Source organism: Phoenix dactylifera, chromosome 15, assembly GCF_051530095.1.
Source record: "Phoenix dactylifera cultivar Ajwa chromosome 15, Ajwa_hap1_PhDact_Kaust_v1.1, whole genome shotgun sequence".
Lineage (NCBI taxonomy): Eukaryota > Viridiplantae > Streptophyta > Magnoliopsida > Arecales > Arecaceae > Phoenix > Phoenix dactylifera.
In genome coordinates this window covers 24,977,636-25,000,540 of record NC_143204.1, presented here as the reverse complement: position 1 = coordinate 25,000,540, position 22,905 = coordinate 24,977,636, and the positions used below count along the sequence as shown (strand labels likewise).

At 38.2% G+C, this 22,905-nt stretch overlaps 1 protein-coding gene across 11 annotated transcripts; it reads left to right on the top strand.

Moving 5' to 3' along the window:
- Window positions 1-1,984: 1,984 nt before the first annotated feature.
- Window positions 1,985-21,552, top strand: SEX1 (Pyruvate phosphate dikinase, PEP/pyruvate binding domain-containing protein). Of its 11 annotated transcripts, none has more exons than XM_088711399.2 (34): window positions 1,985-2,350; window positions 2,509-2,813; window positions 3,676-3,717; window positions 3,801-3,910; window positions 4,010-4,088; window positions 4,259-4,350; window positions 4,434-4,611; window positions 6,698-6,922; window positions 7,091-7,429; window positions 7,533-7,640; window positions 7,758-7,856; window positions 8,049-8,183; window positions 8,313-8,401; window positions 9,474-9,608; window positions 10,059-10,221; window positions 10,344-10,433; window positions 10,512-10,697; window positions 12,013-12,075; window positions 12,168-12,230; window positions 12,327-12,386; window positions 12,600-12,752; window positions 12,952-13,035; window positions 14,039-14,215; window positions 14,296-14,402; window positions 15,001-15,214; window positions 15,305-15,408; window positions 15,648-15,780; window positions 16,018-16,143; window positions 18,296-18,406; window positions 19,414-19,512; window positions 20,390-20,563; window positions 20,638-20,730; window positions 20,888-21,003; window positions 21,132-21,552. In XM_088711399.2, exons 1-34 carry the CDS (start codon window positions 2,236-2,238, stop codon window positions 21,334-21,336), a joined length of 4,572 nt encoding a protein of 1,523 aa, XP_088567525.2. In that variant the 5' UTR covers window positions 1,985-2,235; the 3' UTR covers window positions 21,337-21,552. The 11 variants fall into 11 exon arrangements, 7 of the variants coding, with proteins under 7 accessions (XP_088567525.2, XP_008795998.4, XP_088567526.2 ...); XR_015973500.2 differs by having other exon boundaries at window positions 2,204-2,350; window positions 19,209-19,512; XM_008797776.6 differs by having other exon boundaries at window positions 2,204-2,350; window positions 6,662-6,922.
- Window positions 21,553-22,905: the final 1,353 nt, after the last annotated feature.

Sequence of the window (22,905 nt, the reverse complement as noted above, 5' to 3'; positions counted from 1 at the left end):
CCAATCCTATTCAACGATCCGTGCTTGAATCTGGGACTCATGCCATTCGCATCTATGATCGCCATACCACAAGCTTTCTTCGCCAAGAACCTAGGAGCACCGTCGCCATGCGAACCGGCGAAAAGCCTCACTTGTCGGGCTGATCCCTTGAGTGTTGAAATGTTGCCATCCAGGATCCAGCACGTGAAGCTGCACGTTAATGGTTTCGCAAGATTTCAGTCAATGGTTTCAGTCAAACATTTGAAAATTTAAAAAAAGTGAACATCCAAATCAATGGCTGTAATCACGTTAATTAAAATGCAGTGCCGGAAGGCATATCGTGTGGCACATGAAATAGATGCAACTAATATAGCAGGTGCAAGTGTTTGATGTTGAATCAAGATGAAGGACTAATTAAAGAATGGATATGATTCCAGAGTAGTTTCGCAAACGCGTTTCTAATTTTAGTTTCTATCTTATCCCTTTTTTTTTCTAGCTCAAATGTGCTGTAAAGAATCCATTAGGGTGCTTTTCCCTGCAATGTTTCGTATCTTTTTTGCTTTTCATTTTTTTTTTTTTTTGACAGAGAAAGGAAGCATGCAGAGATCATTTTTAAAAGTGTTTGAACAGGATATTTTAAAATACCATCCCACCCTTAACGAGAATAATGATGAAAGCATCATCGATCATTTCATGAAAATCATCAAAGAAATTTCTGACGCCAAATAATTAAATTTTTAATAGATATCTAAAAGCTAGATCTAAGGACCAAGAGGGACATGACATGGTTCAGAGTTTCCATGTGAAAGCCATGCAACAAGTTTGGAAGATACAGCCAAAGCCATTAACAGAAATGTCATCAGCTACCTGCCACACAGTGTAGACCTTTCTAGCCAAAGTTAGGAATAATAACTATGGGGAGACATGTCCATTCCATCGTAACGATAAGCAGACAAAGAAGTTTTAGGAGATTTTTATACGTTTAGGTGCCAAAAAAATCACGCGGTTTGGCATGCGACGTGCATCACTATGAATCCCGGGCCACACGAGGCTCAACGTGGACGGATGTCTAAATTGCCGGGCTATCACCACGACAAACAGCTTACTGGACAGCCCGTCAGGATATGGAGGTTCACCGCATCCGTTAAAAAAAAAAAAAAATCATCGAGGACGATATGGAATTAAGAGTACGCTACTCGCTGTAGAAAATCGGTGATAAGGTCGGTCGGGTGGGAGACCACTTTTTTGACCGGGACGCATGAGAGGCCTCCCTCTCATTTGGGACCCACCCTGAATTTCGATAGCCACAAGATCATATCCAATAGACCCCTCCCCCCACAACCCCTTTGTTTTATTTCCTTTTCCTTTTTCAGATTTCCCCACTCCCGCGAATCGACAAAGAAAAAGTTAAATAAAGCTATCGGTTTCCCGTGCAAAAGAGATAATTGGGATCGCTTGTATGGTGGAGTAGCGTCTAGCTCCTTCTCTCTCCCTCAATTTATTTTTCTAGCCAACTCAGCAACCAAAGCTCCATTTATAATATCATTTATCACCTTTGTTTCTTTCCGGTGGGGCTTTCGCAGGGTCGTCGCTTACCAAGGTAAATGCTGCTTTTAGCCACATCTGATGTGGAGTAACGGCCTGGATAATTTTGATTGGCTCAACATGATACGTTGAAAAAAAAGAAGAAAGAAAGAAAGCCCGGACCAAGCGAGATCTCCCCACCGCAAAAAGAACGAGATGTATTAATTTCTGAACGCTTGCTCCGTTATTACGAAGCAAGAGCATGCTAATGCCGTACGTCTAGACACGATGTCAGTGCATGGAGAAGCAAAAGATAAATGAGCTTCCCGATTCGCATTTTATCTGCGGCCGAATCTTTTGAATTTTCTTTTTTTTATATATTTATTTTAGGAAAGTCCATTGAAAGAAAGGGAAGCTTCCATCTCCTGAGTCGCGACGAGGGTAATGCAGATAAGTTCTCCCAGGGGCCCTTGCCTTCCGTGGCCGCCCTTCCTTCCCACGCCAAAGCACGTGACGAGCCTCGATTCTCGAAGTCTCCCACACGCGTGAAACTCCACGAACCCCACACGCGTCCTTGGTACCTGAGAATCCCCGCATTGCCCGGATCAGCACACACAGCACTCTCCACTCCCGAAGGTGCCGCGTCTTGCGAACTACCGGCACAGCTCCGGAGAGCCGTTTCAGCTCCCCCAACCGCAACGCGCCACGTGGCCTCACGAGGTGACAATCGAGATGGACGGCGCGTCTTCTAATTCGTGGGATCACGGCTTTCGCTCGCTCTGCCGCGCGCGCACACGCTCTCTCTCTCTTTCTCGCTCCCGCAGACGGACGGCAAGAGGAGGCGAGAGTGAGAAAGATTTCTCCGATCCGCTTTACTTATTTACTTACTTATTTATTTGTTGCCCGAATTCTTCCGTCGATCGAAGCAGCGGTAATCGAATCGATCCAATTAGCTTAGAAATTCTTTTTGATACGAACAAGTTTCTACTGGCTGCTGCTGATCAGGTATTGGCATTCTTTTGCCGGTGGTTGAAGGCAACATGAGCGACGCTCTGGGACACAGCTTACCCAAGGAGGCTCTTCGTCGGCCTTGTGCCATAGAGAATCGGGGTAGAGCTCATCCGGGGCTTTCTGGAAGTTTTCTATGCGGAGTCCCATCGGGGTCTCACCGGAACCAGAAGCCGCTGCTTGCTACCAGATTTCTCGGGAACAATTTGAGAACGGCGCGGACAAAATTATCCGAGCAAACGCGCAGGGCGGTCTCCGCGCTTACTCGTGCCGTCTTGGCTGCGGATCCTGCTTCGGAGGAGGTGATCTCTTTTTCCCCTTCTTATTGTAACGAGTCCATGATCTACAAGCGCGCACGCCGATTGCTGAACCTTATGTCACGATCTATTTGCTTGAGTGTCCTCTCTTGGGCCATGACAAACTAATGGCGCATAATTTCTCCCATTTTCCTGGGCATGCTCTGTCTGCAAATTTTCTGATGTCTCCTTATCTTGGCCACCGCTAGTGATCATTACGTTCGTACTGCAATAGATTGAGGGCGCAGTCGATTTTCGGATGAAGTTCCAACCGGCCAGATCCACCACTTTCATGAAATATACAAACTTTTAACCTATTTCACTTTTCTAATAGAATATTTTACCATGATTGGAATTTACCTGCTCCATGAATCATCGAGTTTCGCAAGATAATGTTGAAATACCAAAACAATTTCTTTGGTTGTTCAGGGAACAGAAGATAATTGCCAACAGTAGACCTGTCGCATCAGATTCTCTTGAAACTATTCCCGTAGGAACTTCTCCGCATTAATCATATGCTGCACTTGAGATGCGGCCAAGAAATTATGCACCGATCAGGCTGAGTGTTAGGCTTGGGATAGATATGCAACTTATGCATTTCTCTTCTTGGCAGTAAAATGGTCCCACAACTATTATCTTTACTGACATAGCCTTACCTTGCATCTTTCTTCTTCACCCATCACTGACCGTAATATACTATCCCAGCTATTTAGCTTAATCAGTATTATAAGCACAGCACCGCGTCGAAACAAAATTTATTAGCAAGAGCTAATTAGTGATCGATTGGCAAATTTGTGTGCACCAGTACATTAGGGATCCAAAATTGGTTTGACATGTCTGTTTTCTGACAATTTCCTTGATGGGGCAGCTCTCTGGCAAATTCAACCTGGACTCGGATTCTGAACTACAGGTACTTATCACCTATAAAATTCTTAGATTCAATGCAAAGAAATGGATTTCCTAATCCTATCCCTTGTCTCTGCTACTGAACAGATTGCTGTTCGCAGCCCTAGTCGAGGTTCTCTTGTTCAGATTGAAATTCGAGTTACCAACAGCAGTGGCTCCTTGGTTCTTCACTGGGGTGTAATTCGTCAGGGAAGAAAGTAAATCTCGATGCTATGCTGGGAGTTCTCTGTTTTTTTGTGTGCCACCAGTTTGTGCCATTTATAATTTCTTCTTTCTGTTCTTGTATATGTTTTCAGGGATTGGTTTCTTCCTTCTAGCCGTCCCGATGGAACAAAAGTATATAAAAACCGTGCTCTTCGGACACCTTTCGTAAAAGTAAGTCACTGGAAACATGACAAAACTTTGATGTACCAACAATAAAATGTATCCCGTTCACTTTAAGAAGGCTGGCCTACGAAAACTGGACACCCTTATGGTGCAAGTTCCAACATTTCTTTTTTCTTTTTATAATTAGAATTAATTCTATTCCTCCACCTTTCCTGTAGTCTGGTTCTGACTCCTCACTGACTATAGAGATTGATGATCCCGATATACAATCACTTGAGTTTCTTGTTTTTGATGGGGAACAAAACAGATGGTAAGTTGTATTCAGTTTGTGAACTTTCAATCTGTTGATTGGCAGCACGTCCTGAGATTACTTAATTCCTTTCTCCCTGGCAGGTTTAAAAACAATGGTCAAAACTTCCAGGTTCAACTCTTTGGAAAGGGCCATGGAAAGCAAAATGCTTCAGTCTCTGGGAATCCAAATGTTGACCTGCCTGAGGAACTTGTGCAGATTCAAGCATTTCTGAGGTGGGAAAGAAAGGGTAAACAAACATATACACCTGATCAGGAGAAGGTAAGTCAGTATTTTCTTTGTTTGTGCATCATTTCATGTAGTTTGTAATACCATACAGTTAATCACAGGAAATAATTTTATCATGACTGTATATCAGATCTTCCTGATTGAGTTTGGGTATTTGATATATTGATCATCTCTTCAAGATTGAATCTGTCTATTTCATTTCATCGTTCTTTTGGAGTTTCTCTCGATATTAGAAATATCCAGATTTCTTCCCACTATTTCATGATGGCTTTTTGCAGATCCATATTTGCCAATTATTCCTATTTAGGGCTACCTCTAGAGTTACTTTAAGCTTCTCAGCATCCATTCTGACACTATATCCACCCATGTAATCTTAGGTCTTTCCCTCCACATCCTTCAGCACAAATTAACATGCCCTTCCTTAAAGAGTCCAATCAAATCTTCCTGTGGATGCTCATACCATCTTGATGAACTCTCCAACACTTTGCCCTTAATTTCTGCAACTTCTATAGCTTCTATAATATACTCATTTCTCACTCTAATTCTTAGCTTTACAACACGTCTACCTTAACATTCTCATTTCTGCTATACTTGACATGTTTTATTGGACCCTTTTTAGTGTCCAACTTGTATCTTGAGGTCAATGACAATATTAGGCATGTCATTGTCACCATACTAAATATAGATATTTGTTATAACCCAGTGATATAGGTTATATCCCATGCAGCAACAAAATGACTTTAGTCATCTGTTGTAGGTAATTTATTGGTCAGTCAAATAGGAACTCTCGAGTGCAAAACATACCCACTGATTGTTATAAAGCAGACCTTCTTCCACAATGCAGAATGTCATGTTGAAACATTCTGTATGCTGCTTGACTTTTATTCTAATTGTATATCTATTATGCATAATTTTATGCAGAAAGTAGAGTCACAATTAGCTTCTCTCTTTGGTCTCCCTTTTTGTTTTTATCTATCTATTGTGTATTATCTTGCATATATATTGTTACCCTAAAAAGAAAAACTCTTGCATCTATATCATCATCAACTTAATTCAATATTATCTGAGCTCTTTCATCTAGATTCTTATAATTCTTTTTCTCCTATTCTTCTTTATGATATGAATGCTAGATACACTGCTTGTTATGCTTAACTTTCATTATAGCTGAGCAAACCATTTATCATAATCAAGGTTCGCCGTCTCGGTACTGGACTCCATATCGGTGCCACACTAGCATAATATCGGTACAATACGATATGGAATTTTTTTGGCGTACCGAGTGTACACTTAGTACGCTACCCGTACTGGTTCGGTAAGCCACCTATATCGGGTACCGATACCGAACCGGTATGGTACGGTACGATACGTTACGTACTGTCCAGTTCGGGCCAATATGGCATATCATGATTGTAACCTTATTGCTTATTCTGCTCGCAAGCTTCTATGGCGATTCTTAGCTTTTTGCATTACCTTGATTTCTTAAGGCCCATTCGGTGTTGCGTTTGTTTCTTGTTCTTGTTTTCAAAAATCCAAGAAGAAAACTGAACTAGACTGAACCGGTATGTCTGATGAAATTCTTTTGCTTTTTAAATTGGTTATAAAACATTTAGACCTTTTGGCTGCAAAAATTCAATGCTTCAGCAAAAAAAGTGAGATATAACAAGGACCGTCAAAAGCTCCATGCAAATGCTATCTCCAACATCAATCTCCATTCACTATTTCACTTAGCTGCAGGGAACAAAGATACAAAAACAACAACAATATCCAACAGGCCCTTAGTTTTTTGTCTATTCATCTCAACATTGTCATCACCTTATATGCGAAAGTAGATATAATGGTTGCTAACTTTTTTTTTATTTTTAATTTCTTCATGATAAATGCTCATCTCAACAACGTTTATATCTATTCTCTTTCAGGTAGTTTACACTAGTAATGCAGAAAAGTTTTTTGACTTTATTCTGGCAGATACATTTCACTGCATACATTGTTCATGTTTAACAGTGACATAGGATTCTTACAAGTTAATGTCACTTATTTTATACTTTAACAATTCCAACCACATTTCTGTATCATTGTGATGTAGAACAACTTAGTAGGTAGAGTCTGTAACATCTTTCAGGAGGAGTATGAAGCAGCCAGAGCTGAGTTACTAGAGGAAATTAGTAGAGGTACTTCCATAAAGGAACTCCGGGCAAAATTGACAAAAACTCCTGATGCTGAGGAGGATAGGACGAAGAGGTCTCCTTCTACTGAGGGTGAAATTCCCAAAGATCTTGTCCAAGTACAAGCATACATACGGTGGGAGAAAGCCGGGAAACCAAACTATCCGCCAGAGATGCAACTTGTGATGCTCTATACCACCTACAGCTTGACAATCTCTTAAAACTTATGCGCCGCTCATTCATTGTTATGGAAATTACATGAATCAAATTTGTCATCATCAACTTATATTTCTTCTTCTTCTTCTTCTTCTCTGGTTTTCTGAATCTGGATTTGGTTTTATGTCAAATAGAGGGAATTTGAGGAAGCAAGAAAAGAACTGCAACTTGAGTTAGATAAAGGAACACCTCTTGCCGAGCTACGGAAAAAGATCATGAAGGGAGATATACAGACTAAAGTCTCCAAGCAACTGAAGACTAAAAAGTATTTCACTGTAGAAAGAATTCAGCGCAAAAAAAGGGACATAATGCAGCTGCTTAATAAACATGCTCCCGAAATTGTAGAACAGAAGATCTCTGACTTACCAAAAGCTTCAAAAGTGCTAGAACCCTGCTTAAAGCCTATAGAGGAGCAGGATGGTGGTCTCATTCTGAACAAGAAACATTTTAAGCTGGATGATAAGGGGCTTCTGGTAAGATAACCTTTGTTAACAGTAACTTGATTCTATTTTTTTAATTATTCCTTTTTGTAAATGATTCTCTTTAAAGCTATGAGCCTGCTTTCTTGGTGTGAAGGTACTTGTGACCAATGCTGTTGGTAAGACAAAGGTTTATTTGGCTACAGATTGGAAAGGGCCGCTTATTCTTCACTGGGGATTATCAAAGAAGGCTGGAGAGTGGATGGTGATGCTTTAAGATCTTCCATTTTCCTTTTGGAACCCTGTTTAACTTTCATTTGATGGCACTATTATGTTTATCAGTTACCTGTTTCATTTTTATGGTGATTGTTTAACCATGCAGGCGCCCCCCTCAAGCATGTTGCCTCCAGGTTCAGTATTGCTAGACAAGTCATGTCAGACCCCATTTGGTGAGGCTTTCTCGGCAGATCTGTTTTACCAGGTATAGTTTTCTTTCTCAAAACCTAGGACATTCCAACTTTAAGCGGTTTTAACCATTATTTGTGCTGTTGAGTTGCATGGCAGAAAAGCTCATTTCTCACAAAATACTATTTGTATCTAAGCTTGATATGTTGCAATAATAATTGTTCAACTGAAATGATTTTCACATTTAATTTTGATATTTCGAGTACAGGCTATTGAAATAGAGATTGATGGAGGGGATTACAATGGAATGCCCTTTGTCCTTCTTTCTGATGGAAAATGGATGAAGGATAATGATTCTGACTTTTACATTGATTTTGGTAGTGAGACTATCGAGAGTTGGAAGGTTGCTCCTTTTTGTATTTCCTTGTCTATTTTTTTTAAGGTTCATTAAAATAGCTTTTATGTGATTGACGACATAGAGTATTTGTAGATTTAAAATTTTCTTTTCTTTTCTTTTCTTTTTAAATGGAAGGATGCTAGAGATGGAAGAGGTACTGCAAAGTCCTTGCTGGACAAGATTGCAGAATTGGAAAGCGATGCCCAGAGATCTCTTATGCATAGGTCTAGCATCTTTCACTAGTTCTTATTTTCAATTTCATTTCTTTGTGTCCCTATGCATTGAGTTATTTCTTTGCTATATAAGAGTTCTAAGAAGAGATGATTTCTTTTTTCTAATAAATGATGTTGCAAGTTTTTTTCTTAGTTTTTTATGTATAGAATGTTCATGTTAGAACTACATATTATACACATAAATAATAAAAGATAAACTAACATATGCATAGCAACAGGTATAGCTGTTACGGCAGACTGAGCACAGATGATGCAGGCCTTTTGTTGTCTCCTTTTCTGCATTTATAAGTCCTTAATTTTCTTAGTAATATTCAAAATAAGAGTTTCTATGTTAAAATTTTCTGGTCAACAATTTAATTTTAGCATATTGCATCGATGAAATTCCATAGCGTACATGTACCAACACTTTCATGCAGTGAAGTTCTCTTCTGATGTAGGCGTATTTCATAAAATGGTTTCATAATTAGTTTTAGTGGGTTTAGACTGATAATTTTTCACTTCATCATGGTTATTTGGTAAAAATTTTGGTCTTTTTTCATGTGTCCATTTTCTAGCCCACAACAATAGTGTTTTCATGCCTATCTGGAATGCCCATGATATTATACATTTTACGTTACCATTACCTGTATGTTTGGTGGTTTTCCATAGTTGGTGAAAATTAAGTCATTTCTGAGTTTTGGTAATTGAACCATGGCAAAAACTATGACTATTTCCCAGGTAATTTGTTCTATATATTTTGGTTGGGTTTTTATTCTGCATGTTGATTTCTTTGTTCTAAAAGATACTTATGATTAAATTTGTTCAATCATATACATTTTTTCTTCAAAAACTCTTGTTTCCTATGACGAATTGTAGAGTATTTCTTAGGTAGATGTATTCATTCTCAGACTCCACTTTGCCCCTCCCATTTTGAGGGATAGCATTTCCAAAGGCTGAATTCCTCATATTTATTTCCAAGCATGTTTCTTTTTCGTCACACTCATATAATCATATAGCAGAAGGATTTGTTAATGAGTGCTGCTCATGTTTCTGGAAATAATAGACCAATTTTGTTTTGTCACAGATTTAATATTGCAGCAGATCTGATGGAGCAAGCCAGAGATGCTGGGCAACTTGGTTTTGCTGGAATTCTTGTTTGGATGAGATTTATGGCTACAAGACAACTCATATGGAATAAGAACTACAATGTGAAACCACGGTATAAATTCTAATAATTTCTTATTTTTCTGAATTGGTGTACTATGATTAGTTTATCGGGAAAAAGAAAAAGCTAAATGAAAGACAATTGAGCATAACTAGGTCCAAAGTGACCTATATGAATTGCCTAAGAGATAATGCTGAGGCCTGTTTGTATGCACAACCATCATACCCATTTGTTATGTGCCATATGGATTGGAGTCGCCAAGTAGAGAAGGTGAATAGGTAACCCTGTTGACCCCCTAGTCCCCAGTATTTTGGAATACTGGAATCCATCTAAATTCCTTATCTTGACAATCTTGGGTGTGTGGGGAGAATACTGCAATCCTCCTTTTGATCCTTTCTGGTCTCCTGGATTCTCTTCAGTCCTTCCTACCATGCTGTGAGTTGTGTTACTTCAAAAGAAATGCAATATCTTCTTATGATAAAACCTTTTGTTTTCCAATTACAGTGAGATTAGTAAAGCTCAGGACAGGCTTACAGACCTGCTTCAGAATATGTACAAAATCTGCCCCCAGTACAGGGAGATCTTGAGAATGATCATGTCCACCGTTGGTCGTGGAGGTGAAGGGGATGTTGGGCAACGTATCCGGGATGAGATCTTGGTAATCCAGGTAATTGCTGTTTATTTGTGGAGAGTTCTTTTTATAATCTTAATTAGGTCGATTAGTAGCAAATTAGATTTGGAATCATGTCTCGGTTGTGATTTCACAATCTATAACGCTGGTAATTGTAGAGAAATAATAACTGCAAGGGTGGGATGATGGAGGAATGGCATCAGAAGCTACATAATAATACAAGCCCAGATGACGTTGTAATCTGTCAGGTACTTGATATGTGAGACTGGCCGAAGGCTTTACATTTTTTATTTGTTATGAAAAAACTGACCAAATTCTCTTTGCAGGCACTAATTGATTACATTAAAAGTGATTTTGATATTAAAGTTTACTGGGATACCTTAAGTAAAAGTGGCATAACAAGGGAGCGTTTACTAAGCTATGACCGTGCCATTCATTCCGAACCAAGCTTCAGAAGTGACCAGAAGGAGGGACTTTTGCGTGATCTAGGAAATTACATGAGGACTCTGAAGGTTAGCTGGGTGTTTAAGCTTCATGCTTAAGATAGTTTTAAATCCTAGTACTTACATATTAGTTGCAAACAGAAACTATCTACAATAGAGGAACTCTTAATGAAAAAGAAAAACAGACTTCTTTTTTGGTTATACTACCTGCATGACCTATGCACTTGCATTTTGTAGAGATTATCAAGTTTCTTGGAGTAGCAGTGTTAGTGATAATTTAGAAAGTTTCTCTACATATATGATTTAACTTGTTAAATTTGTTAAATTATGTAGAAAAAACCTACTGGCAATATATTGATGCTTAGTGAAGTTCATTGCTAGATAATATTGATTATGTAGGTTGTAGTTTTGCATGTCATAATTAGGTCATATCTATGCATCCTTATTTTGTAAATGCAGATGGTTGATGGTTTACCCCTATGTAGCATCAAAATCATTCATTTCATTTGATATCCTTGCTGAATTTACAAATCTGTACCACAGTTAAAAATAATGGGCCACTATAACATTGTACTGTCATTATAATGGTTTTGGAGGGGTTCCCTCTATGTTATACAATGGAACGTTCTCGCACGTTCTATGCACGTGAAAAAGGAAATGGAAAAGAATGGGATGAAGGATATTATGGTGGTCAGTCAAATGCTCAGGTGGAGTTGAAACCTGAGTGTGCGTTATATTAGTAGATAATGATTATGGGTCTTTAGATTACTGCTGCTATTTCACATATCCCATTTTAATGGCTGCGATGTAATGGGAATAACAGTTATTTGACTGTTATCATGTTATAACAGCCAATAGATCATGACCTCATGGGAATAACAGCCATTACTTCGCATTTGTATTGTTTCCCTAAATAAGTAGTATCTTTTTCAAACTCAGAATTTCATAACAATTTTGTCTCCAAAATGGTTTCTTGCACCTTATTTTTTTTATTAAGTGAACAGTGATCTGAAGCATGATGCCGTTATTATTCTGTTATTTTTACCATTATAATGCTATTATAATGGGCATTAGAACATTCATTATTGCAATACTAGATTAGTCCAAATCAACATATGGGGCAAATATTGGCTTTTATAACTGTTATAATGGTCAATAATGGTTTCAGCGGGGATCTTTATTCTGTTATTGAAACATGGTCCTGTACTGGTTCATATTCAGTAGCACAAGTGGAAAAATTTAGTAGATCAATTGGCCCTTTAATATAATATCTTGTTAATGTCCTTCGGGTCCCATCTGTTATTGCAGAATGTGATAATGCCTTTTATATTTATTCTTTATGGACTATGTTATAGTAACTTCATTTTGTATGATTTATCTCTAGGCTGTTCACTCAGGTGCAGATCTTGAGTCCGCTATTGCAACTTGTATTGGGTACAAATCTGAGGTATTTTTTCCTCATCTGTAGGCTTTCCAACAATTTCTTGTTCGTGAGTTCTTGTTCATGAGACATGAATGAACCTTTCTTATTTTCTTCAGGGTCAAGGCTTTATGGTTGGCGTGCAAATAGATCCAATAAAGAGTTTGCCATCTGGATTTTGTGTAAACTTTTCTAAACTTATATGACGTACATTAAGGCAGCAAACCCTAATTATGAAATCTAGTTTATGCATGTATATTCTGAATTTGTTTGAGCAGGACCTGCTGAAATTTATACTAGACCACCTTGAAGATAAGATGGCGGAGCCACTGCTTGAGGTCAGTGTCAAAATCTTTGAGCAGTGTTTCCTCTTGCATTTACAGCATATCCACAGACAACTTTGTTCTATATTATTTTGATTTTCTTGGCCATCAGTCCATGAAACCCCACCACTGAATAATGTTAGATTGGTCCTAACTACCAAAACAAATAGACACAATGGTAATTTTGTTTTTAGTTGTATATGAGCTGCTAGAATTCTGACCTTTCAGGGCTTGCTGGAGGCACGAGTGGAACTTCAACAGTTGCTGCTCAATTCCCATGAACGTACGAAGGATCTTCTCTTTTTGGATATCGCCCTTGACTCTACAGTCAGGACAGCAATTGAAAGGGCATATGAGGAACTGAATAATGCTGAACCAGAGGTCTTTCACAACATTATCTTTAGTGCCTTCCTGTTGCGTTCTTCAACCACTTTGTCTGTTATGTGTATTCTTTTATTTTAAAGTATGTTTTGTCTTTTTGTTTTGTGTTTTGTATGTGTGTGTCTGCATGTTTGCTTTATATGTGTATGTGTCTGTGTGCGCGCATGTGAGGACTCATCTCCGTGGTTTTCTTTGGCAGAAAATCATGTACTTAATTACCCTAGTTCTTGAAAATCTTGCTCTGTCAACAGATGATAACGAGGATCTCATATACTGCTTGAAGGTACTACACACTGTCATGGTTCATTCTCATTTAGAAATTAAATTGATCTGTTGCTACTCTGACATTGCTTAGTACTTTCGTATTTACTTTTGACTGGATGTGAATACTGTTGAAGTGGTTAACACTCAACCTTCTACATTCTGGTAACAGAAGACTGGGAAAGTGCTAGTTGCATTTCTCACAAATGAAGCACCACATCCTATAGAGATATGATGTTTTCAAGCACATAGCAAGTTAGCAACAAATTCAGGATTTGGAATTCTTCACCAAGTGTGAAAATTCATTATTTCGTAGAAGTTCAGGAACGTCAAAGTATAAAGGGTAAAAGAGAGATATTATGAATGTTAGACAAAAGAAAAAGAGTAAACAGAGATTAGCAGAGGTGCCAGAATAATTCAGAAAATATTTGAAAGGGATATGAAATTATATATTAAATCATTGGAAATTTATAGAATCACGACCTTTTCATTGAATTGGTATAGATCCAGGGGCAGATTTTTGGATGAAGAATTCAAGAATAACTGGAGAGTTTTTCAATTAGTTGGAGAATTTTCGTGCTAGAGTTGTGCAAACTGGAATGCATGTTTATATCAGTCTCAGCTTATTTGTGATTTCTATTAACCAATATGTATCATATTGATATGAAAGTTGAGCAGTCTTACCTTACCTGGTAGCCTGATACTATGAATTTTAGGTACAAGTCAAAAGATTTCTCATTGCCTCCATTTGAGCTAGCAAGCAACTAAAATTCTAGATTGCACATTTTGCATTAGACTAAGTTCTCTCTATCTATATGGATAGCTCCCTGTCCAAATGAGTCGAACAAATGTATAATTTAAATTTTGTACTAATAATGATGCTTTCCAGTTATTTAGTTGATTTTATATTCAGATTGCATTTTGATCTTGAGGTCTTTCAGATTCTAGACCATACCTAGTAACCAAAATGTTTATTAGGTATTGTCCAGCAAAGGAGTGAATCTAATTTGGTATTATTCTTTCAGGGATGGAATCATGCTCTAGAGATGTCCAAGCAAAAAGATGATCAATGGGCATTATATGCAAAATCATTTCTTGATAGAACCCGGCTTGCCCTGTCAAGCAAAGCAGAGCTATGCCATCAAATCCTGCAACCTTCTGCCGAATACCTTGGATCATTGCTTGGAATTGATCAATGGGCAGTATGTATTTTATATATAAATGCTACCTTAGAACATCTAATTTAACTCGAAGCTTTCACTCACAAGAATTTGTCCTGCAGGTAAGCATATTTACCGAAGAAGTTATTCGTGGGGGATCAGCTGCCTCTTTATCAGCACTTCTTAATCGACTAGATCCTGTTCTTCGGAAAGTGGCACATCTGGGAAGGTTTGGCAAACACTACCAACCATGGAATGCCGTACCGGTCCGTACCGGCCGGTACGGGCCGGTACGTACCGGTCCGGCCGTGGACCGGTACCGGAACGGATAAAAAACCGGTATTTCCCGGTTTTTTATCCGAACCGGCCGGTTCGGGCCCGTACCGGCCGGTTCGGAGCCCGTACCGGCCGGTTCGGAGCTCGTACCGGTGCGAACCGGCCGGTTCGCACCGGTACGATTTTTTTTTTTTTTTCAGAACCACAGCGCCGCGCGCTGTGGTTTTTGAAACCACCGTGTACCGGCCGGTACGGGACCGGTACCAGCCGGTACGTACCGGACCGGACCGGTACCGTACCGGTCCGGCCGGCCACCGGTACGCCGACCGGTACCGGTACGGCGGACCTTGCTACCAACATTTATTTTACTTACAACCTTGGAAGTCATTAAAGTGATCTTTGTATATTCAATATTTAAGTTTCAATACATCGTTTGTTCCCTAGGTTTCATTTGGGCTAGTTTTACCTAACCTTGAATTTAGATGACTTCTACATGTTTTGCTTGGAAGTTCTATTCAAATATCTAATCTGATCTTGGCTGGCTGGAACAGTTGGCAGGTTATAAGCCCTGTTGAAGTTGCTGGATATGTTGCTGTCGTAAATGAACTGCTTGCTGTTCAGAACAAATCTTATGGACGGCCGACAATTTTAGTGGCAAGAAGTGTCAAGGGGGAGGAGGAACTACCAGATGGCGCAGTGGCTGTGCTGACACCTGACATGCCAGATGTTCTTTCTCATGTCTCTGTGAGAGCAAGAAATAGCAAGGTAATTGTCTAGATGCCCATTCATGAACTGAAGTTTTGGATTTATCCGCAATCATTATGGAATATTACGGCTGCATGTGGTGTTATGCAGGTTTGCTTTGCTACATGCTTTGACTCCAACATTCTGACTGAACTCCAAGGAAATGAAGGGAAGCTGTTTCGCCTGAAACCTACTTCGTCAGATATCTTATATAGGTTGGATCTTTTTCCCATCAGAAACAGACTTAAAATACATTTGAAAGTTGCTGTGATGTGACCCTATTCTTCTCTTTACCAGAGAAACTGGTCCTTCTCTTCCCATTAAATGATTAGAGTGTTATATTTTTCTTTATCTGCTCTTTTATTTCCTTATTTTCCTAGATCATAGGTTTGCATATTTGAGTCGTAGGAACTTCTACATTAAGAACCTTTTCTGTTTTCAATTTTGACTATAGTGAAATAGAGGAAATTGAGATATCAAGTTCAGCTGGCATAGGAGATGATCAGTCTCCACCATTTGTAAGTTTGGTCAGGAAGCAGTTTTCTGGTAGATATGCCATATCAGCTGAAGAATTTACCAGTGAAATGGTTAGTATTGTAACTTATGTTTAACATTCCTTATGAATACTTTTCAATGGTTTACAACTTATCGGTTGATGTTTAAACTGCTTAGTGTTATCCAAGAACATTATTTAGCCAAATAGGAATGTTCTTGCATCTGCAGACATACGGACCCCAATTAATGTTGGCTTGCTTTACCTACATTTCGTAAGCTACCTTTCCTTAATGTTTGTTTAACTGATACCATGGTATTTGTATTCTTAGGTTGGCGCTAAATCACGTAACATCTCGTTTTTAAAAGGAAAAGTGCCATCTTGGATTGGAATTCCAACATCAGTTGCACTACCATTTGGAGTCTTTGAGAAGGTTCTGTCAGATAATAAAAACCAGGTGGATCTTATATTTTCACCTTATTGCTGCTTTCCATCATGGATATGCACATCTAAGCAAGAAAGCTCCTGAAGATGTGTTTGGTGTGTTGCAGATTTTTTCTTATTTTATGATTAAGTAGGTAATTGTTTATTCTAGCAAGTTATAGCTGGTCATATTATGACTCTTGGGGATTAAATGGACTAAAAGAGCCATTTTTTATGATTGTTTTTTATTTCAATGTGAAAAAATAGATGTGAATATGACCTTTTCCAGATACTAGGACATAGGTGGGAGAATAGTTCCATGTAATGTCTTGATACTAGGACATGCATACACATGTAGATTACCCTATTCAACATTCTAAGAGGAACACATAGGTACAAGCATACTTACTAAGATATTTTGGTACCATATAACATGGAGTTAATGATATTTATGTAATGGTAAAAAAACTATAGGATTATACTAAATAATCATTTATCAGATTTTATGGGATTATTAGTTTATCATAGCAAACAAAGCCAAGTTGCATATCCAATTATAGGCATCGAAAATGATTCATCTTTTCAGAGGAGTCGAACTTTATGTGAATAGTGTAAATTTTGAGCATATACGAATGCAAAGCCAAACAAACAACGATTACAGCAAATGATAAGCCTTGTCTATCATCAACATAGAGTAATTATTTTCCTTCCATTTCTCCTTTTAAACATATGTCTACATTTTTTGATATCTCTTTTTGATTGTGCTAAGAAATCCATTTTCCACTTCATGAAAATTGCATTCAATAATCATTTTTAGTCAAGATTGCATCGTCTTAATTAGCGAATTGCATGTTGCTAGGCATGTTGCTACCTGTGTATAGAATGGCTTGGGTCTTACTTTTTAATTTGTTTGTTCAGTTTCATTGTAACAACCCAAAATCTCACCGCCAAAAGTGTTATATGGGTTTTTTTGGCCTGTATAAGTACTTAAGACTTTTCGGTACATAACCGATGTGGAACTAAACACATGCCTGTGCGGGTCCAGACACACTTTCCATTTAAGCCGTGGCACTTTGCTTGGCTAAGGGACCAAATCTAATCAAATTCAATTGTAAATACCATGATCAGATCATGGTCAGCCCCAAAATGGTTCGTGCTATTAGTGTCCCCTAGTTCACATGGCCACGGATTGGGTCCCCTCTGATACAATTTGTAATAATCCAGGATCTCATCCAAAAAGGCTAGCTAGAAGTTATTATTTTGGTTCCTTATCCTTGTGTATGTACCCAACATCTACTCAGTTGGGGTATGTACGGGTCGGGCTGGGTTAATTTGGAGATAAACTCGAAACCGAAGCGATTTAAGCTAGTTTTTAAAAAAAAAAAAACCGAAACTGAACCAACCATCTACCAACCAGGCAAGATTAAGGCCTTCCATGGCTTTCAAGCTCTCGGGTGACAAAAAACCGCTTGAAACCGACCTAAGAAATTCGGTTCGGTTTGGTTTATCAGGTTGATATTTAATGGGTTGGGCTAAATGGGCTCGTCTAAATCTAAACATAAATATTCCATTTTATATAGGGTTGATGTTCAACCGACTAGGCTAAATGGGTTGGGCTAAGTCTAAACATAAAAAAATTATTTTATATATATGTGAAAACATAAGAAATTTTTAAAAATAGAAATATATACACACACATATGGGTCGGGTTAGGTTGGGTTCGGTTGGTTTGAATATATTTGTATATACGTATGAGTCAGGTTGGGTTGGTTTGAATCGGTTTTCTGAAAACTAAAATTGAAACCGAACGAATTTTTTCGGTTCAAGCTGTTCTCAAACCGATGCCAAGCTGAATTAAAAAAAAAATGATATAAACTAAACTGAAGAGATCGGTTTGGGTCAGATTCGCGGTTTGGCCGGTTTTTTGCATGCTATTACTACCCAGTACATAGTGGATGTGGGACTAGGTCCTCACATTCATGAATCCCATTATGGTAAATTTGTGTACGAAGCAGTCAGGTAGATTAATAAGTCAAAACAACTATCAGTTACATGTGTTCACTTTTTTAGCTTAGTTTCTTACTGGATGAGGATTTTTAATTTCATAAGTACAATACCATGCCAAATACTATTTCTGTCATAATGCTTTTTCTTTTTTCCTTTTTGTGTAAAATTGTCAAATACAGGCTGTAGCTGACAACCTACAGATGCTTAAGGAAAGGTTAGGACAAGGAGAATTTGGTGCACTTGATGAAATACGCAGAGTGGTTCTGCAACTTGCAGCTCCACCTCAATTGGTAAGTCTCTCCAGCTTTTAGGGCGAATGCATTTAAAAGCTTTCTCAATTTGACAGTCGCCAGTGGGAGTTCCCAAAACATGTCTCTGCATATTACCAGATAATTACCTTTTATGTTTTACAGTCCAGAAATATTTCATATGCTGTTCATTTGGGAATAATTGTTTATTTTTATGGAGAAATCTAGGTAAATTACTTAATCCCATAGAAGAGAATTTTTTTTTTTAGCAAGTGATGGAGGTGCAGAATGATGCACTTTTATGAAGTACATTCCTCTTCAAAAGCATTAAACCGCACCAGAAATTCTGAAAGAAGCTTCTGAAAATATCCAAGTATTTCCAAAAAGTTTATTATAGAAACTCTATTTCATTTATGCATCTCTCCAAAAAGCATCTGGATCCTCATTCATATAAATAACCATAAGAATATTGAATCTATCCTGTAATTTTCCTTGATGGGCTAAAGTTAAGTAATAATTTGAATGGGAAAAAATACTTAATCGGCATGTCATGAAAAATGAAGGGAATAAAGAGGTGTTTGGAAACTTACATCTTACATCCAGTGTCACTTCAACGTCTGGCATAAACTTCAGAAAAATGATATGGTCCATTGGATTTAGTCCTTGAGATGCTCTTTAGGTCCTTTGGCTGAAATTATTTAACACAATGAAGTACATGGCTTGCGATTGACTGCATCACTTCTTCTTAGCCACCTGCAATTAACATGGCAACATTTGAATTGGATTTCATTGCCTTCTGTATGTGCTTGATTTTGTTTAATTTAATGTATCAATATTTTTGAAGGGCGCCATTGATTATAACACTGATAAAGATCTGAAGAATCATTTTAATTCTCTATAACCATAGAGAATTTGGCCGACTTCTTACCAAGTTGATGAAGATTTGGAGAATCAGTTTGATCCCTGTTGTTATCAGCCATTAGTATCATTATTCTTCATTAGTTAACTACTTTTGATGTTACGCTAGTAGATGATACATGCTGTTTCAGGTACAAGAGCTTAAGGAGAAAATGCAGGGTGCTAGAATGCCATGGCCTGGTGATGAAGGTGTGCATCGGTGGGAACAAGCATGGATGGCAGTAAAAAAGGTGAGAATATTTCTCTAGTATAAATGGAAGATGTTTTAATGGTCTTAAATGGGAACAAGCATGGATGTTATAATTTTTCTACCTGAGGTTTTGAATTCTATGGACAAGGATGTCCTGTTCTGCACGAAACAGGATGCCCCGTGTACCACCTCATCCCGGTACTTACTTGGGATGCCTTCTTTTTTGTTTTATTTTTTTCCCTTAATTTATCTAAGAAGTTTGGCTGTTTCATTTGTAATTTAAATATATCTGAACTTCAAAAGGTTAGAAGCTATGTATACGGAAGTATAATTATCTGAATATTGTGTAATAAACCCTATTTCAATATTGCACAAAATGGATTATGAGTTTACGATAAACTTATCAAATTAATTATTAATCCCATGTGGAATGTCTTTGGCGCTCATACGCATCAGGGTCCTATTCATTACAAGGTACTTGAATATGATGTCAGCCTGGATGCTGAACCCATCTTTGTTGCGTGTACCATGTCTTCATGTAATTATCGTGGACCAGTCCAGTTGCTGGCATATGTAGGCTGTAAATGTAAAGTACTTTGTATTACAGTTGATGAACATTGAGAGTATGCATTAACACTGTCAAGAAATCCAAAAAAGTCAAAAGCTTGCAATATGGCAAGGAAATTCAAAATTAATCGAATCAGTGGGTGCTTGTTATTGTAATCAAGTTACAGGGGCCCTGCACCTTTAATTCTGTGCCTTGTATTCGAGTTTTCACATAAAAGGAATTCCAATCATTTAAACTGATCATAACAGAATGTTATATCTGTGGCTTCAATTTTCATCTTCACTTAGTCTCTTTAGCTTTCTCTAGGCTTTTCGCCTAACTGGATTTCTTGTTGGTCTGTTTCATCAAGGTGTGGGCTTCAAAGTGGAATGAGAGAGCTTACTTCAGCACCCGCAAGGTCAAGTTAGACCATGACTTTCTCTGCATGGCTGTCCTGGTTCAAGAAATCATAAGTGCAGACTATGCATTTGTCATCCATACTACTAATCCCTCATCTGGAGACTCATCAGAGATATATGCTGAGGTATATTTTTAGGAAGACAAACCACTTCCTTCTGCTGCTTTCGTATTTCGACATGAATCAACTTCTTCATGTAGGTGGTGAAAGGACTAGGAGAAACTCTAGTAGGAGCCTATCCAGGTCTTGCACTGAGCTTTGTCTGCAAGAAAAATGACCTCAACTCTCCCAAGGTTTGTGTACCGGAATTATGTTTTCCAACTTCATCAATGCTGAGTGCATTTCAGTTTGTGATCATTTTTCCTATTGCTGATTAATCTCTCATTAAATATATCTTGTCGTCGTTTATACTTCATGAGTTCAAATATTTCAAATTTCAATTTCTTGTAGGTACTGAATTTCCCAAGCAAACCAATTGGCCTCTTCATAAGACGGTCGATTATCTTCAGATCTGACTCTAATGGTGAAGATTTAGAAGGTTATGCCGGTGCAGGGCTTTATGACAGGTGAGTCAATTTCCTATCTGGGAAGACCCAAATATTTAACCAGGAAGTGTTTGATTCTCAGAGATGAGTGATGATCAATGAGGTGCAGAGGGGTTTTATTCTGATCATTCGAGGTTGGTCAAATACAGTGTGCCGATGGATGAGGAAGAGAAGGTGGTGCTCGACTATACTTCTGATCCGCTGGTTGTGGATCGCAATTTCCGGCTGTCCATACTCTCCAGCATTGCAAAAGCAGGGGCGGCAGTTGAGGAATTGTATGGCACTCCGCAGGATATTGAAGGTGTGGTAAAGGATGGGGGAATTTTTGTTGTCCAAACAAGACCACAGATGTGATTTGCTATCGTAGAACATCCAATTTTTACTGTGCAGCGAAAGGAAAGAAAAAAATAATCCTGCAGGGACCCTTATCTCTCTCTCTGCTTAGATCCTGTTATTCTTGTAATTTTAGAACTACTTGCTACAAGTTGTTTGTGCGAATAATTACTTATGAATTGACAATATAAATAGTTCTGCATAATAAAATTTATAAAATTGTATTTTCATAAAAAATGTTATTTTATAATCCATTTATTGCTTTATGTAATAAATGTTACGAAGTCCAAGTCGAGAACTCCATGTATTATGTTGCTTCAAATATTGTGTAAGCGGGTGGCATGCAATGGAGCAGTCTGGATTAAAAAGAAAAGGGATAAAAAAATGAACTGGAATTAGATTTCAAATATAGGTTTGACAAATAATATATGAATCTCAAAATAGGCTATATGCATGGCGTAGAAAATTAGACCTCCACAGCTGTTGTGCTTGATCCGACTGAAACTCATTTATTAGAAGGCTAAGCCTGTTACAAGCGCAGATTTTAGAATTAAATGTAGATTCTAGAAATAATTTAATTGTATTGGATGCACAAATATGAAGGAAACTTGAATAATGCCGCATGGGATGCTCAATAAGAGCTGTCATGTAATACATGGAAGGTGGTGATTAGACTGATTGGTTTTTGTTCAGCACCGAATTGCATTGATAGTGGTGATTAGATGGCCTAGTTTTGTCCAACGCTAGTTAAATTCAACCCTAAAGTGGCGAGTATTCAAACTTTTGGTCGAGGCGACCCTCATCGGAGAGAGTACGGTACAAGGTTCTCGACCTGGCCAAGATGTTCGCTAACATGCTATCAGCTGCGGGCCTTGCGGCGATTCATTGAGACGATTTAATTGATATCTCAGGGCTCATTATCTTGGTTTGATATAAATTGACATACTCCAGTATGACGTCCGATATGATATTGAAGTATCAAACAAACAGATATTCCGTAATCAGTTTTCTCTGATATTAAATTCATTATTTATTTATAAAATATTGAAATCAATAGCTCTTTTTTTATGTGAATCGTAACATAGCAATTAATCTGTTCTCGGACTTATTTGCGGGAGATGCCAATAGTTGGATTTCAAAGATATTGGGGGAGATTTTGGAACGTTCCGGTATTACCTTTTCTTGCCGAAGTTTCCTTCTTCCTCTTCGAGACTACCAGAGATGCTTCTTTTCCTCCATGTTCGGGGTCATGAATACGATATAATGCTGTGTGAGGCCTGCCACGTTTCGATGAGAGAGGGCCTCAGGAGAAGATATGACGTTGCTAGTGGCAGAAGGGTTTGGTAGTCATTATCCTAGATTGGGTTACAGCTCCTGGGATGGACCATCGAGGCCCCAAGTTCTCTTCGCATATGAAAACAGATGAAGCATTATGTATCAAACCCGCAAAATTGTGCTCTTAGATTGCGTAGGCATGAGTATCTGTGCCCTTGGAGTCTCTCCTGTATTATAAATATAATCACATATATGAATCAATTTTATGATGTATACTGTGTCGTACTGCAGCACATGGACCGTCAACGCATGAGA

Bases quoted from the DNA above. Each gene is read 5' to 3' on its own strand.
- SEX1 (XM_008797776.6), top strand. From the start codon at position 2,236: ATGGACGGCGCGTCTTCTAATTCGTGGGATCACGGCTTTCGCTCGCTC. The intron at 2,351-2,508 runs GTGAGAAAGATT...GCTGCTGATCAG, and splicing joins GACGGCAAGAGGAGGCGAGA to GTATTGGCATTCTTTTGCCG. The intron at 15,781-16,017 runs GTTAGTATTGTA...TTGTATTCTTAG, and splicing joins AAGAATTTACCAGTGAAATG to GTTGGCGCTAAATCACGTAA.